This window comes from Colias philodice, chromosome 8, assembly GCF_061535455.1.
Source record: "Colias philodice isolate Cphi_HAF_F1 chromosome 8, ilColPhil1 Martin Lab GWU primary, whole genome shotgun sequence".
Lineage (NCBI taxonomy): Eukaryota > Metazoa > Arthropoda > Insecta > Lepidoptera > Pieridae > Colias > Colias philodice.
Genome location: NC_143093.1, coordinates 9410960 through 9428425, shown reverse-complemented (window position 1 = coordinate 9428425; position 17466 = coordinate 9410960). Strand labels below are relative to the sequence as shown.

Below are 17466 nucleotides of genomic sequence, written 5' to 3'. Positions count from 1 at the left end.
AATTATTACGCCTAACGAATCTTTTTCGTGGGTTGATCACTTGATCAAAACATATTGATTTAATTTTACTCATTTTAATATGCAAAAATTGAACTTTGTACTTCTTTATTTCATCTTTTATGAAATAAATCCATCGATTGGGACTCTACATACCCACTCATTAATGAACAATCACTATTCACTTCATAACATAGTTTAATATTACAGATACTTCATACAAATGACTATATACGCTGCCAAATAAAAGTCATCTATTGCATACATAGCCAAAATCTGGCAGCACCGCTTGCCACTAAAAAATTAAAGCATATTCCAAAGTTATAGCTGGCAACAAAATAAACAGTGTGCGGGCTTTCCGATATATCTGATTATTTATTTACTGATATACCTTGCACGTTGTATTAATGTGGCTATAAATATTAAATAAATAAATTAATATTTTATTGCATTTGTATTGATACAATGAGATGAAATTTAGTTGGTATCTTGAATTAATATGCAACGCAGAGATTTTCTATAAGAACTCCTTTATTAAGGGTATTACCCATATTCCCAACATATAATAAATAATTTCTAATTATTCAATTACTTAAATTTTGCTTACGTTTATTAAATCCTACAAACTTTGCACCTATCTATGAAATTCATAAAAATTACATTCTTAAATACACGTTTATAAAAAACTCCGTTCTTATTATTTTTTTAATGAACATAGTACGTCATATATGTTGCGTGCATCCAAACATACCAAATGTATATTTTGATTTATAAAGCAATAGATAGTTTTGCACCTGCTAGCTACAAAAATACAGTTATCTCTTTTTTCATAATCCTTCTAATTTCAGTACCTAATATACGTTAAACGACGAGATAACGTTTTCAAAAGTTGACTCGATCAGCATTATACTGCACCCAATATTTCACTCAAACATCGACCCAATTTCAGTTATTCCAAACACACGACCTTGTCCATAATTCTACAATGCAATTCAACTGAAATATCATTATAATATGAGGGAAATTTTAAAATATCGTCTATCAATTAGTATCGGCGTATTGGCGGAGCCAGCCAACCGTATTCTAGACTCGATAGGTGGTCTAACGAGACGCTTCGTTTTTTATTTTAATGAGCCTTACCTTTTCTTTTATAAGGCTTCTACGGGAAAGAAGACATTTTGTGTAGTAGGATTAAAGTGCGGTTATGAAATATTGTGCATTTCGTTCTGTGAAATTGTATTATATTTATTTAATGAAAAACAATGATGTAAATAGATTACCAAACATTTTCGACTATTTGCTATTTCACAGAATTATAATCATATCGTATTGGTTATATTTCAAATTATATATGAACATATTCACATTATTTGAAATATTTCAGCGAAAATTTTTCAAGAACTGAAACCAGTTTCTCTTAATTTATTATTTAGCTCTTTTTAAAATCGAATTTCCCATTTATAATGGCTACATTTGCACACTTCCATTCTGACTACAAAAAACTTTATTATTATCTCCTACAAATCGTGCCGCAGTGATAATTACAGCGAACAAGAAGCTATAATAGCGGCCACTTAGACAACAGTACTTGAAAGAGACAAAAACGATTTCCCTCCAAGTTGTAACCCTCTGAGCTATAGCATTATCTGTGCTCTGGGGTTACCAGCGCATTAGGCTCAAACTTCATCGACCTTTATGTCACTCTAAAAACAAATGACGTCTCGTGGAATATTAATAGTAACTAGTGTTTGACTCTTTGTAACTGTTCTCTGACACAATTGAGAACTATAACTATAACGAAAAAACCTAACAAAACCACTCACTCCGCGGCCGCCCTCGAGTGCCACACGTATTTTTTTTATACTAGACATCTATTGAATATATCAGACATGTCATATTATAGTCAGACTTTGAAGCCTAATATAAACGCGTCAATTGCTCGGTTGACACTCCATTAAACGAAGGAAATGTCTTTTAATATTTGGAAGGGAATTACCATATTGATAACTTGAATAATTATAGCCTAGAGTAAAACATTGTTGAATACATATTATAGAAAAATAAATAAAATTGCGACATAAATTAAATCTTTAATAATTATTATTTTTTTAAACCTAAACCAGTGCTTCTTGAGCAAATTAAACTAATGTTTACATTGATATCTCAACTATATAGTAGATTTACTTAATTTAAAATAACACAATAATAAGAATTAACATGCTTTTAATGAAATAAATATCTAATGAAAATTTTAAAGAATAGAAAAAATGCGATCACTAGGCGAAATTTGCATACCTAGGTGTATGTCTCTAAACTATTCTTGTAGTTACACTGAAATAGGACATTCCTTTTGGCTTCTGAATGTATACAGAGTTGAACATGAGAACCATACATTCCTAAATTTTCCGATAAACCGTTTGATTACTAGATAAAATATTCGCATAATAAAGAGGTCGTTTGAACGTGTCAAACGTGACAAAATATTACTTCATCACGGCGCTGTCAGACGCGACGACATAATATTGATAGGCGTATACCCAATGGACGATGATATATTGTTTTGATCAAAGAATACGCAGTTGTAAGAATTCATGAGGTTTACAATATTGGCCATTTCAAAGACTGCCTTATATTTATTTACTAGCTTTTCTTCCGCGGCAAAGAAATTCCCATGAGGATAAGATCTCTTGCTTCCTTACTATCTTCAGACACAAAAATCAGACTATAAGCACGCTATACTGCGAAAGAAATGCACACAAACACAAATTAACAAATTAACAAGTTAACAAGAAAGCGCAAAACTCGAGAACGGCTGAATCAATTTCGTTAATTATTTTTTATATCTAATATTTCTTGAAGTACGAGCATGGTTATGAGAAAAAGAAAATATGTAAACGGGCAAAAACAGGGCGGACCGTTAGTTTTTAATATAAGTAAGTCATTATTATAGAGTATAATGACGGATAACTATAGTTGCTTAATGTTTCGCTTCTCTATTAAATTCATTGTCTGGTTTTGTAGCAAATATTTTACATTGTTCAACAACAGTCTACCAATAGCCAAGATCAACAGTATGAAGTCCTTTTAGACAAGCAGGCACTTAGCTGAAACACTTGTTAACGGTCACCTAGTACCTAATAAACAGACCTCATTGTTTATCGACCATATTGATAAGAAAAATAAACCCAAATATAAATGTAGGTATTTATTTATATCGAAATATATAATGGTACTGAAATTTAGTAGTAGTAAAACTCGGCAATTTTTTTACGTTTTTGTTAAGGCCTTATGAAGTACCTCATGGAGAGTCTGACGGAGATTACAAAGTCAATCAGTTTTGTTAAAATATTTATTTCTCTGCGTAAGAAATTTTCACTGAAAACGAATCGCGTTTCACTGCAAGCGTGATAAGCTCCACAGAAACGCACCAATAAAACGCAAACATTACTGGAAATATTTGATACATAACTCCCTATTTTTCGTATGATCCTTTAGCAATAATTTAGGGCAGTCACCTTGAGTGTTGCGTTGTTCCTCGACATTCAACTGTTTTATTATAGCGCGCTACACGCTATGGAGTCACGGCTTTCAGGGGTATATTTGATTTACAATACAATAGAAAACATACACGCTTTAGCCGTTTTGTAAGCTATTATTTATGATGGATAAGTGTTATTTTATACGACGTATAGATAGGGGATAGTTGATAGCGTATCTTTTATGAGGAAAATGAATGAACTTTCTTACAGTACTGGAATTTTTTGGCAATTTATAATACTTCTTCTTGGTCTGAATTGAAAATATTTTGCTTGTAGTAATTGTATTTGTATAGCTCATTATGGAGGTTTTTCAATCATGCAGATACTATTTAATGAATCACTTAAATGTATACCTACCTATGCCTATAAATTCCGAAACACCTGCGCCATATTTGATGATATTTTGGTTTTATTCGTCATTGTCAGGACAAGTTTTGTAAAAAGGACGAAAAAACAGTTTTTATATAATATGATTCTATCGAATTAATATTTTAAGCGTAATTTAAACATGAGTTTCATACTGATTAAGAAGAGTTTTCGTTACTGTAACATACGAATTTCCGATAAATTTTTAATTTACGTCAATTTATTAATTCATAATGTATGATTGGTACTTAAATACGTATAATATTTAATTAAAATTGGTTCAGATAGTTTCTGTACACTGTGCAGTGGTAACAGAAACTATCTGTACAAATTTTAACGGTTTAATTTATATAATAATGAATTTAATCAAAATTAAATCGTTTAAAGTATTACCTACCATTACCCTAAAAATAATTATTACTACAGTTTTATGTCACGAAAACAAAGCGCGGGTAAACAATATTCACTGAACGTCTATTCTGGCCCCAATATTATAATTCTGGTTCAACCCAATTTTTAGTAAATAGAGGAGGGCGGGTAAAGTTGTTAAAATCAAATTAATTTCGCTTCAGGTTAATCTAGGTCATACTTTAATCTATGTTTATAGCCTTAACCAAAACGTGCCTATCTACAAACAACTAGTAAGTAAGCCGGGTCAATTTTATAGCTTTGAATAATAAAATAAGAGAAAAATTGGATGGGACAATTTCCTTTTCGATAGAGAAAGTGCTTAATCTTAGGGACGAGGTTGTAAAGTTAATACAATGATAAAACGGAAAATGTTGATTCACCTGAATAAGGTTCTGTGTGTGTTTGATGTGCTATTTTTATTAACGTTTTTGTTACCAGACAGTAATTAAATGCCAATATAGTTTTAAGACGTTCGAAGAGAAATGATATGTGATATTTTTGTTTTACACGTTCATTTATATTTTAACTGGTGTGTATTTACATAACAAAGAAGTAGTCCGAATAAGCAAGTACAAAAAATTGAATGGAGTTGGTGTAATAATATTATGTTTGTCCACGTATCTTTATAAACAATGGTTGAGAATACTTTCATTCCCATTATTAAATTACACGTAGGTAATTTAAGGAAAGTCATTTAAAAAAATACTGTAACCAGTTTATATTTATATAACTATATACTATACTAGCTGTGCCGCGCGGTTTCACCCGCATTACTCCGCTCCTGTTGGTCTTAGCATGATGATATTACTCGTGGATAATTATGTAGCTTTCGAATGGTTGAACGTTGATTCGAATTTCGAAAGAATTTTTAAAATCGGTCCAGTAGTTTATGAGCCTATTCATTACAATCCAACAAACAAACAAACAAACAAAGTTTTCCTCTTTATAATATTAGTGTAGATAATAATATGAAGCGCCATAGCAACACTATGATGAAATTATTACTCTACATTAGTTAAACTGTAGAACTCATGATCTAGGAAGATATTGCCTTGCACATGCTTTAACTTGGGACAGTTATGACAGTTTCTAGCTATACTAATTTGCCGCCTAGCATAGTTTGTGATACTACTATTAATAAGATAATAGAGATAACATTTCCTATGAAGCTATTGATACTGAAATTATTAAAAATACACAAGGATGAATGATGAATTTCATACACATATATTTTATTTTTGGTACGAAAGTTAACACATAACATAAGCATAGCAACTGTAGCTGAAAGGAAAAGAATAAAGTTCAGTACATTGTTTCTTTGATAAAAACAAAAAAAAGACGTGTGGCACTCGGGGACTGCCGCGGTAAAGCTATTGCATAGCATGCCTTCAAGCCACACCTCCGTGTCCGTCGGAGTGGGGAGCGTGAGGTTTTTCGTTACGCAATTTCTGGATTCGGTCCCCGCGCTCAAGGCCCGCGATAGAAGCTATGCAATAGCTTAACAACATGAACCGACTATTCCGTACCACTATGCGTACCACCATAACATAGTACCTACCTAGATACTCGCACCGGCTATGCCCGGGAAGCATTCTTACAGACCAAAATATATTTAAAAACGTTCAATCTATTTTACGTAATAAGTGGTGTATTACAGCAGATAACCATATGTACATTGAACAATCTCTGCTCATAAATATTGATAAATTCAATCAATTAAATCATAAATACCCGTGTTATAATATTATTAAAGTCGCATTCAGAATATTAATTTCCAAGTCAGCCTAATTACAGTCATGAAAATAAATCAAAATTAAAATTACCAGCTAGTTTCGTGTAAATATGAAACAAGCATTAAATTATAACTTATATCAAAATTGAGATTAATAGATATTAGTTTATTAGATGAATATCTAAACAAGAATTTTAATCATAAATCTTTTGTAATATGTATTAAACATAAATACAGATATATTTTAATCATAAAGTTTTCATATTAATGAAGATATTTAATTTTATCCTCTTATTTTCATAGATGTCATTTTAAATACGTTGTATAACTCTGCCAAATAACTTTTTAACTAAATTATAAATTAAATTAAATTTATTTATTTTCTCATCACAAATGCACAATCAACACATACATTGTTAATCTATATATCTTAACACTAACATTTGTGAGAGACTGGTGCCCGCGATAAGTATAAAATACTTGAGTTACGGGTCACCAGGCCCCCAAGCATTAACAATCACATCTATCAGATAAACAATGAACGTGAACATTAAAGGAGAAATAATAATTAATTGTGATTAAAGTTAAATGAAAAATTAATATCGAAAAATTACCAATGGATATATTATAAATTATTATAGATGAGGTGAAGAGTTAAAATGAATTGATATACTTAGTGTATAATGTGAGTGTTTGTGTATGTGTGTTTGTGTATGCGTATGTGAGTGCGTGTGTGTGTGTGTGTGTGCGTGCGTGTTGCGTGTGTGAGCGCGTATATGTGTGATTGAGGGTAGGTGTGGATGAGTTATTGCGATAGCGTATGTATGATTCAGTTTCTCTACTTACCGAATTGTATGAATAAAATTTTCTGATGTTTGATAGTCTAATTTTTTCAGCCATTTACATACCGACGTCTTACACCTTGATGTACTAAGGGAGTATATTGAAATAGACTTATTGATTTTATTGTATAAAAATGCCCCAAGATAATAGTAAAATCTATGTGACAGACATGTATTAAAAGAGTTGTTTTTACATATAATATCTTTTCTACGCTTGTCCCTATTGAAATTCGGATCATATTTTATTTGTGCATGTTGCCTTATTATAATAGATAAGATAAAAGTCTGTCTGACAGTTAGGACATCCCAACGTTTGTATAGTTCGCAGGTAGGATAGCGAAATGGTAAACCAGCGCCTACTCTGAGTATGGCTCTTTGTGCTCTTTCAGCTTCTATGAGGTGTACCTTGCAAGCGCCTCCCCAGGAGCTAATACAGTAATTAATGACTGAATGGCATAGAGCTGAGTAAACCATTTTTATTGTCCGAAAATCAGCAATATGTCTCAATATTTTAAATATATATATCAGTTTGCGAATCCGTGTGACTAAAATTTCAATGTGAGGCTTAAATGTGAGAGTTTGATCCAAGTAAACACCAAGATATTTGATAGAGTCAGTTCTTTGTATAGAAGGACAAGAGCAGGTTCGGTAAGTCATAGGTGTGCATATATGTGAGGTAATGTTGTAACTTGCAGGAGGAAGAAGATTTTTTTTTGGCGCAAAGGCAATATATTTAGTCTTATCCACATTTAGCGTTAAAACATTACATTTAAGCCACTCACAAACCTGATCAAAGCCATTCTGTGTACTTTGAAACACTTCTGTCCATGAGTCACCCGAGAATAAAAGTGCTGTGTCGTCTGCAAAAGACAGTATTTTACCATGATTCAGTTGAAGTTGGCATAAATCATTAAGATAGACAAGAAATAGGCTAGGTCCAAGAACACTGCCCTGGGGAACACCGTACTGCACCAGTAGTTCATCGCTAACCCAATTGTCAATTTTTACACGCTGCTTTCTGTGTTTTAAGTAATCTCCCAGTAATTGTAATGGTAGGCCTCTCACACCGATCCTTTCTAACTTAAGTAACAAGAGTGGTATTGATACGGTGTCAAAGGCCTTGGCTAGGTCAAGGAAAACCACAATACATTTCTTCCTCTTATCCAAATTGAAAACAATATTATTAGTTAGTTCGTGAACAGCATCGTCAGTCGACCTACCTGACCGAAAGCCATATTGTCCAGGAGAAAGTAGTTCATTAGACTCTAAAAAGTTCATCAGACGTTTATTGATCAAGCGTTCCAAGATTTTAGACATAGTGGGGAGAATTGAAATTGGCCGGTAATTCGTAATGGAGTCTATATCTCCACCTTTGTGGATTGGTTTAACTAGGGCAGTCTTAAAAGCCTGTGGAAAAATACCGGTAACTATCTATACAATGCAGAAATAATTGAAACAATTTCATAACTTTATTTACAAGCAATGTCTCTAATCTCATTGGCTTCAAACATACCAAACAAAGGCAAATAAATAACACAACATAACCTATAAATTTGATTTCAATTATTTATCTGTAACTGGATACAACCAGATCACTCATAATACGCGCCAAAACATTTGTTAAACGTCAAATTAATGTCACTCCAAGTCCAATTGTACAGATACAATATTAATGGACAAAAATATTTGTTATTTGAAATATAATTAAATTTATCTGTAGCGGAATTCCGCTTTGATTGTTTTTGTTTGCGATGTTATTAATTCGCTGTTATTCGACAATTATCTGTGAATTAAAACTACGGCCAAAACAGAAGTGGAATTGAAATAAGTTAACGAGAAAGGCAAAGTATTCCTATGAATCATATGTTAATATTCTAAGTGTGATTGCAGCTATGTTTGGTTGTTTAATCGGACAGAAACTTTCGGTTGTTTGACTGCACAGATGTGAAGGCACGTAGAGATACCTACAATAATATAACCAAAGTACAAGTACACCAAAACATATCTAATTAATTCATATGGTTTACTGGTAATTATATTATTATGGACTGAAACTCGACCTGGCTTCGTTCGGATGCAATAAACCATCCTCTTGAATCGCTCTACTTCTATATAAAAATGCGGCATGAAAATCCGTTACGGAAGTACTTTTTACGATCTAAGCAATAAGCATACATATTACACAGGGACAGTAAGCGGGAAGCGACTGTGTTTTATACTATGTAGAGATTAAAATATCGTAATTATCTCTCTTATAATGTATATATAGGTTATATCTCCGCGGAAAATCCAAATAAAAACAATTGAACATTTTTAAAGCAAACCTACAATATCTAACCTAATAATATACGTGAAAACGTATCTGCTGTTTGTTAGCTTATTGCAGCGTGAAGATGCAACGGAGAAACCGATTTACGTGACTTCTTCCACGACGATAGTATAAGAATCGATAACACAAATAGAATTTTATCCGAGAAAACAAAGAGACAAAACTAGTGTGAAAATAAACTAAAAAGAATTATCAAATGCTTTCTTTAAAAAGTTATTAACAATGTTGTAATTATAGTTATAAGTACCAAAACACATCCTACACTAAAAAAGTAAAGTTATAGTAGCGTAAGCAACCATTAAGTATTCTGTAGTTATAGTTAAATGCAACCATTTCAAATATTCACAGATATTATTAAGATCTATAATGAGATATCTTATAACGTCATGAGCGTCTCGAAACACATAGAGTGAGGGGTTCCGTAGCAATACACGATATAATTCAAAGTCAATTACTGTCTTAATTTAAGATAAACATAGTTGCCAAACGCGATACACGTTCGTAACTTTATTATGGCATAATATAGGTAATCGTAAACGTATTATAATATAACGTATTTTATTAATTAAAAGTTACTTGTGAAATTAATCAATTCATTAAGTGTGAAACTCTATTATCTGTACGCTTTACAGCTAAGCAAAACAACATGACAAGAATAGAAATATAAGGGAAAGGATTGAAACTTTGTTTTGTCTGCGAGGAAACTGTAGAGCACGGCTAGTACGATATAATATGTCTGCACAAAATACTTTAATTTCATACATCTATATATATAAAAGAAAGTCGTGTTAGTTACTCCACTTATAACTCAAGAACGGCTGAACCGATTTTCTGAAAATTGGCAGGGAGGTAGTTTAGAGCCAGGAGAAGGACATAGGATACTAAATATGTACCACGGGCGAAGCCGGAGCGGACCACTAGTTATATTATAAATTTGTTACTTAGATAGTGGATATGAAACTCCAAATTTTAACACATACGTCGTTACTACGTCTATACTAATATTATAAAGCTGAAGAGTTTGTTTGTTTGTTTGAACGCGCTAATCTCAGGAACTACTGGTTCGATTTGAAAAATTCATTTGGTGTTATATAAACCATTCATCGAGGAAGGCTATATCATCACGCTAAGACCAACAGGAGCTGAGCCACGCGGGTGAAACCGCGAAGCGCAGCTGGTAATAAAATAAAACCAGACACGCTTATTTAAACCTGGTTATTTTTCATACAAATAACTACGTAGTCGAGTAACCAACTGGTGACCTAAAACCTACGTAGTTTTGTACTGAGTCTGACTTTAGTTAAAATAGTATGTGGAGCGAAAATAAAAACTTTCATAATTATATTTGATCCAGGTATGACGCACCGCTAATGAACTATAAATCTTATTATAATAACACTAACATGTCGTATAAGTTCATGAAATATTATGCTCTTCAAATTCATTAGAAGGATATTATAATTAAACGTTATGTACCTTATAATTATACATAATATATACATGATGTTTTTTATATTTATGTTAATAGTAAAAAGTAAAAATAAAAAAACCATGACTATATTATGTTCCTTCAGAATTAATGTAAACCCAGTATGCCAATTCGGGTAAAATATTGTTAATAGAGATAATGTTTTCAGTAATTAGTGGAATTTTAACTAAAGCGAGTGCTTGATCAAATGTGGATTATAACAAAACAACTAATTACTTCAAATCAACATACGGAGCAATCACTGTTTACGGTTACGTTTTGTATTATTCAAGGCGTTCTAGTTAAATAACTAATTTTGACTTACATTTTCACGTAAAGCGTCTAATAAATACCTAATATTCCCGCGTAGCTTGACGATAATATTTGTTACAAAACAATTTAATTTCACCCAAAGAATCTTATATCTAAATACCAAAAGAAACATAAAAATATCACTAAAAAGTAAGACAGGAATATTGAATGTCAAACGCAACAATTGTAGAGAACCAATATCTAGAGTACTTATATTTTATTAACAACAACAAACTTACCAACAAATACAGATATAAAAAATAACACGACCATTGTTACAAGCGTCACTCACACATTCATAATCAAATCACATTATTTACGTAACACAGAAACATTTCGAACATCACATTTCACGAGAGAATCCTGGCGGGTTGGCACACGTGCGCTCCCTACTGGCGCTCAAGCGAAACTGGTGATAACACCCAGTTAGATTAGGGCTGCGCGAAAGAGAACACCCTGTGAAATTTGAAACTTTCGGAGCGTTTGAACTTGGAGCGCCGCCGAGTTCTTGGTAGAAAAACATTAAATTTTATATTGTCTGTAATGATTTGCGTTGCTAAACGGTTTTCTAGCTAGGGTTTTCATTTCATTTTAAATAGGGTGTTCACTTTAAATTAGTTTTACAATATATGATATATAATTTATGACTGCTACCTACTTCATTATTGTATTCTACGATCCTGAAAGGGTTTTATATTTTGGTTTGCTGGTATTGTTCACTTAACTTATCGCCATTAGCGTGTGATTGGTTTCGTAGTTATTTATACGGGCGCCGGCAGCGAATTGCACTCGATGACATTTCATCGTCCTGGCGCAATATCAATGCCGGCGTGCCTCAAGGTTGCGTCTTGTCCCCTTTTCTCTTTGCAATTTTCATTAATACTTTAACTCACTCTTTAACTTCTCTCTACCACATGTATGCCGACGATGTCCAGATCTACACCCAAGCGACTCTGGAAGACTTGCCCAAAGCAATCAGCAAGGTCAACAATGATTTGTCGACCATTGTAAACTGGAGCAAGAGTTTTGGTCTATTACTCAACCCATCTAAAACTCAGACAATCATTATCGGCAGCGCGTCATTTCTCTCAAGGATTGATTGGGCAACTCTTCCGGAAGTTTTGTTGGACGGCATACAGATTGGATATAGTACCCACGTTAAAAACTTGGGTATTTTTATCGATCAGACCCTGTCGTGGGATGTCCATGTGAAGGAAGTTAGTAGGAAGATGTTTGCTTCTGCTGGCTCACTTCGGCGCCTGCGCAACTTTCTGCCTATCCCAACCAAAATAATGCTAGCTCATTCCCTTCTCCTATCCCACCTTGATTACGCCGACACCTCTTTCCTTGATCTTTCGGAAGTCCAGTTGAATAGACTTGAACGCCTTCAAAATTTTTGCATTCGTTTCATCTTTGGTTTGCGCAAGTTCGACCATGTGTCGGACTATCGCAAAAAGCTCAACTGGCTTCCCATCCGCTTCCGCCGCAACTCCCATATCCTACATCTTCTTTTCTCCATCCTCTTTGATCCTAAAACTCCTCACTATCTCAAAGATCAGTTTGATTTTTTCACTTCTCCCTTCCCACGTTCTTCCAAAACTCTTCTTCTGCGTGTCCCTGTCTCGAAGACCAAATTTTATGGTAATTCCTTTGCAGTTCGTGCAGCCAAACTTTGGAATGAACTCCCACTAGAAGTGCGTCAGGCACAAACCTTAAGAAGTTTTAAGCACCTACTTAAGTTACATTATCTCTCTCTTACCTAGCTTATTTCACTCTTCTTTATTGTTATCGTATCTTCTTTCCTATCCTTATTTTGTTATATATTATTATATTTATTCATTGTATATGATATATTAATTTTATTTTGTTCATTTACGCCTTATTTTTTGCTCACCCACCTCAATCAAAATCTCTCCTTACGCATATACATACGGTAGCCTGGAAGAGATCGCTACCTAGCGATAAGGCCGCCGTTTGTACATGTCTTTCTCTATTTTATGTTCTTTCTGTATTTGTACTTTCTGATGTGTGTGCAATAAAGTATAAAATAAATAAATAAATATTGCTTGCAAAAGCTTTATAAATGTAGTTATTTATTGAATAGAAAAACCCGCGTCTTCCGCTTGGCGGATCTAGAGAAAAATTATATCCCGATAGGGTTTTATAATTGATTGGACATAATTCTATTCTAAATGAAGTTTTGCCAAATATTTGATTCCTCTTTTTTCGTAGAGATATTAAAATGACCTTAAAATGTACCTATAGAATCTTCATCCAATGTCATGTTACATGTATCTTTATTAATATCTTCAATGTGAAAGGGTCGGTCACCACTCAACACTATGGTCCACAATAGGTGCCGTCAAGTGGGCGCACACAAAACTTATTTTTGTTTCTTTTTGTGGTTTTATTCTTATTTTAGTTACAGTGTCAATGGTGAAGATAACGGTACCTACTTTTACTTAAGTACGTCGTTATAAGAAATTATTTATATTCTTAAAACATTTTGGCCCTTTTAAAGTTTATGAGAACTTATTACGTTACATTTAAATTGCTTGTTTATTTTCTTTATGATTTATCTTTATTTCACATACAAACATTTTTACAGTTTTATTATCTCCTATTTAATTACACAGATAGATATAGAGCCTTATTCGTATGTAGTTCTTTGAAAAATTTCGGCCGTGATGACCTATATCGCTCAGAACAGACAAGTGCATAAGACTTAAGAGATAATATAATTGATTAATGTATCTACTGATGCACGGTTATATACTTTACAATTTAAAATACACGACTGTAGTAATATAGTATCTCATTATTTTTAAGTACGGAACCCACAAAAACCATACAATTTACATTTCCCACTCTTGAATAATGACACTCATACACTATAAGACGTTTTGAACACACACAATCTGAATAAAAACTTCCTGTGCCGGGTCATGTGTAATCATATTTTCAGGCATTATTTACCCGAGGTCATACCCTTATATGCGATGTCAGCTTAAGGGCCGTATTTATTTGGGGTCGCTCTAAAGTACCATTGACTTGTTTAGTTTCGTACGATGAGTGACAGATTATGCAGGAACGTGTCGGCGATTATCTTTATTACTCTTTGTTTTTATTTCTATTTGGCTGAAGGATTTTTTCTCCTAAGCCGCTAGAGTGTGGAGGCGAACAATGTATACCTACGTATGTATGTATTAAATATTGAAGAATACATATACCTACATGGCAATTTATTTTACTATTTTTGGTAGATTATAGGACATTGCTAAATAAGTCTGCGATCAAAGAAAAACTATATTTATGATTAACACTTAGAATATAATCTTACATAAACAAAATCGTTTTCTGAAAATATCAATTCTCAACAAGGAAAAGAAAATTTTCAGGAATAACATTCAATTATAATTGAATGTGATTATTCAGTAATTTCCTGATTCATTTTCCTGAAACTTATAAGTTATAACAGGATATTCTTGTACTTACACAAAAGAAAATAAAAATATTAAGTAGGTACTATTTTTATATCACTGAATAAAATCACACCTACACATTTTACAATTATTCATTGTGCAGTTTTAATCTAATAAATATTCTAGCCTGCAATATCCAATTACGACCTTGTGAATGACAGACACCAATCTAAATCTAATGCATATTACACTGTCTCGTTTGTAAGATTAGTAGAGCGTAATGTGTTTAATATGCAGCAATGTATGTACGCACCGCAATGACTTCGTAGTGGCGCTACGTCGTAGGCGACGTAGTTTATAGATCTCGTAGCAAATAAGTCATAAGTTACGTGACAGTTGGCTACAAATTATTTTGATAATATTAATTAATTCTATTAACAAATATATTGCATTTGACATTTCGGTATTTAAAAAAATTAATGGCGATATTTTATGAAATAGAAAGTTCCGTTTCACTACTGAATAGAAAAAACTGAATGATTAATAATACTAAATCATTTCATGAAATAAAACTGCATAGAGAAGTGCAATAATAATTTATTATTAAAACAAATCCGCTTCAAAAAATATACCACTCGAAAAGATTAATCTATACGCTAAATAGCATTTTATTCAATATGCAAAGTAATATTAAATACTGAATCTTATTAATATTATTTCACAGCGGCAACATAATAGCAATTAAAATGATTTGTTGCAAACAAATATCTAGAATCGTTTATTGAAATGGGAATATTAATTCAAAACAATGTTTGCAGTCTCTATGATATTTGCATTCGCTCGTTATGATACAAAATCAGCTCAACAATTACAATAGCACGGTGCTAATTAAATATATAATACAAAATAATGAGCTTGCTTTTATAGACAATCCTGATTTCACTTTATTAATCTCACTCTTCCTTGGTGGCTAACACATTAGCATAGGTTATAACACCGAAGTGTTCCTGGTTCGATTCCCGATAGGAATTAACAAACAAACATCAATATTGCAAGATAGAGAAGGTTTATCTTCAAGAAAATCGACCAATGAAAAGTGAATAATGCATCAGCCCTATACCTCAAAAGGAATTCACTCACCGCTCTTTTATTTTTTTAGTGAAAATTCTTTAGGTGCGTTAAAAGTAGAATTTCAAGGTAGCGTCATGGCCATATCGTCACGTCGTGGAGTAAGTAAGTCACAATGTTGGTATCTTTGAATCTTACCAAAGAAGTTTCACTCTGACACGTGTGCTTGGCACTTACCTACCTACGCTTTTTTTCAGTCTATTTAATTTGAATATTACGTTGGTGATTTCCATATAAGAAGTTAAACATAAGTTTACAAAATATATAATCATAAGTTGTATTTGAATGTAAAGATGAACCTATGCCAGCCTATTATTACCTAAAAATATTGAAAATATAGCAAATAATGCCACATCCGGATTTATTTATATACCTAATAATGATAAGAACGAGATCCTTTCATAGTATTTGAACGTTGGCGATAAGTATCTTCAATATCACCTACGTTCAAAACAAACTTATCCAACTTACAAACATCACAAAAAAAGAAAGAAAGAAAAGCATTTAAAACCACAAATTGTATAATACTATATTCTATTAATATTGTAAACTAGCTATCCGCCCGCTTTGTCTAAAACATAAGAAATTATATACTGAAACCTTCCTCTTGAATCACTCCATTTATTAAAAAAAAAATCGCATCAAAATCCGTTGCGCAGTTTTAAAGTATATGCAGTGATGCGAAAGTTTGGGTGGAAGTATAGATGTTTGTTAATCTTTCACGAAAAAACTACTGAACAGATTTGGATGAAACTTTATAGCTGTTATCAGACTAACACGTGAGCTAGAGAAATACTTGATTTTGCCCGCGGGTGAAACCCACACATTTCACACATTTCAGCGCAATATATTTTGAACTAATCTAAAACTGAATTTAGTGATCTAGGACGATCGAGATAAAACCTAAATTGGTTTACGTTGCATTCTATTTATATGCAGATGTGGCTGGCGCATGGATCGTATAATTTTTGGGCCGTCAATCTTAACCCTTTTCTATTTCCTAGTATTATATAATGTTCTAGAGCACAGTATTTATTACAATGCGCTGGAATTTCGTTCACGCTATTTGGATATTTAGTTTATCCATTTTTAGAATGATGAAGATAATATGCTCAAAGTATATTAAGGTTTTTCGTTCTATATGTGACACTTACATATTGTGATAGTATGTAAATTATGTAAATTATTCTAAATCAATTATTAATGATTGTATACCTATTTTATCCATACTAATATTATTAATGCGAAAGTAACTCTGTCTGTCTGTCTGTTACTCAATCACGCCTTAACTACTGAACCAATTTGCATGAACTTTGGTATAGAGATATTTTGATACCCGAGAAAGGACATAGGATAGGTTTTATCCCGGAAATCCTACGGGAACGGGTTTTTCTTTGAAAACGCGGGCGAAGCCGCGGGCGGAAAGCTAGTTTTAAATATAATAGTTACTTTTAATTAACAGACATTGCTGTAGTTAATAATGATAAAATAAGAAATAATACTAGCCTAGCTTATTTATCATTTTGTTCCTTTCAATGTTTTTTAGGATTTTCTGTAGAACCTCATTTAGATTTCAATACTGGAAGTAATTTAAGAAATTACTAATTTGATGGTTTTAACTCGAATGTTTGGTGCGATTTTACTCCCAAAATGATGATTATTTTTTTTATGTACAACTCTGTCTATGTATACATTTTGATAGACAGATGTACGCGATAATTAGTAGAGATTATAGCTTAAAAATTTAATTATCAATTCTACACTTCTATGCTTTTAAATGCAGCTTTTTTTACTTCAATATTACAATGTTTCAAAATAATCGGTGGTAAATGTTAAAAATACGTTATGACGATGCAAAAGTGCTTCTAGAAGAAGTCATAAAATAAATTAATGTTTGAGTATTTAATATTTAGAATCTGC

The 17466-nt window shown here is 32.5% G+C and overlaps 2 protein-coding genes across 2 annotated transcripts in view; one reads left to right on the top strand and one right to left on the bottom strand.

Moving 5' to 3' along the window:
- The window catches only part of LOC149486752 (uncharacterized), a 72562-nt gene extending 61177 nt beyond the window's left edge, over nt 1–11385 (bottom strand). The window contains exon 1 of the mRNA XM_089697858.1: nt 11236–11385. Within this exon, the coding sequence (XP_089553984.1) occupies nt 11236–11269 (34 nt within the window). The 5' untranslated portion in view covers nt 11270–11385. The remainder of the gene's footprint in view (nt 1–11235) is intronic.
- Nucleotides 11386–11910: 525 nt separating this feature from the next.
- LOC149486751 (uncharacterized) lies at nt 11911–12759 on the top strand. Its single transcript, XM_089697918.1, has one exon. It carries the CDS (start codon nt 11911–11913, stop codon nt 12757–12759), a length of 849 nt encoding a protein of 282 aa, XP_089554044.1.
- The last annotated feature ends 4707 nt before the right edge of the window (nt 12760–17466 follow it).

Excerpts from the sequence above, each read along its gene's own strand:
- LOC149486751 (XM_089697918.1), top strand. The coding sequence starts at position 11,911 with ATGTATGCCGACGATGTCCAGATCTACACCCAAGCGACTCTGGAAGAC.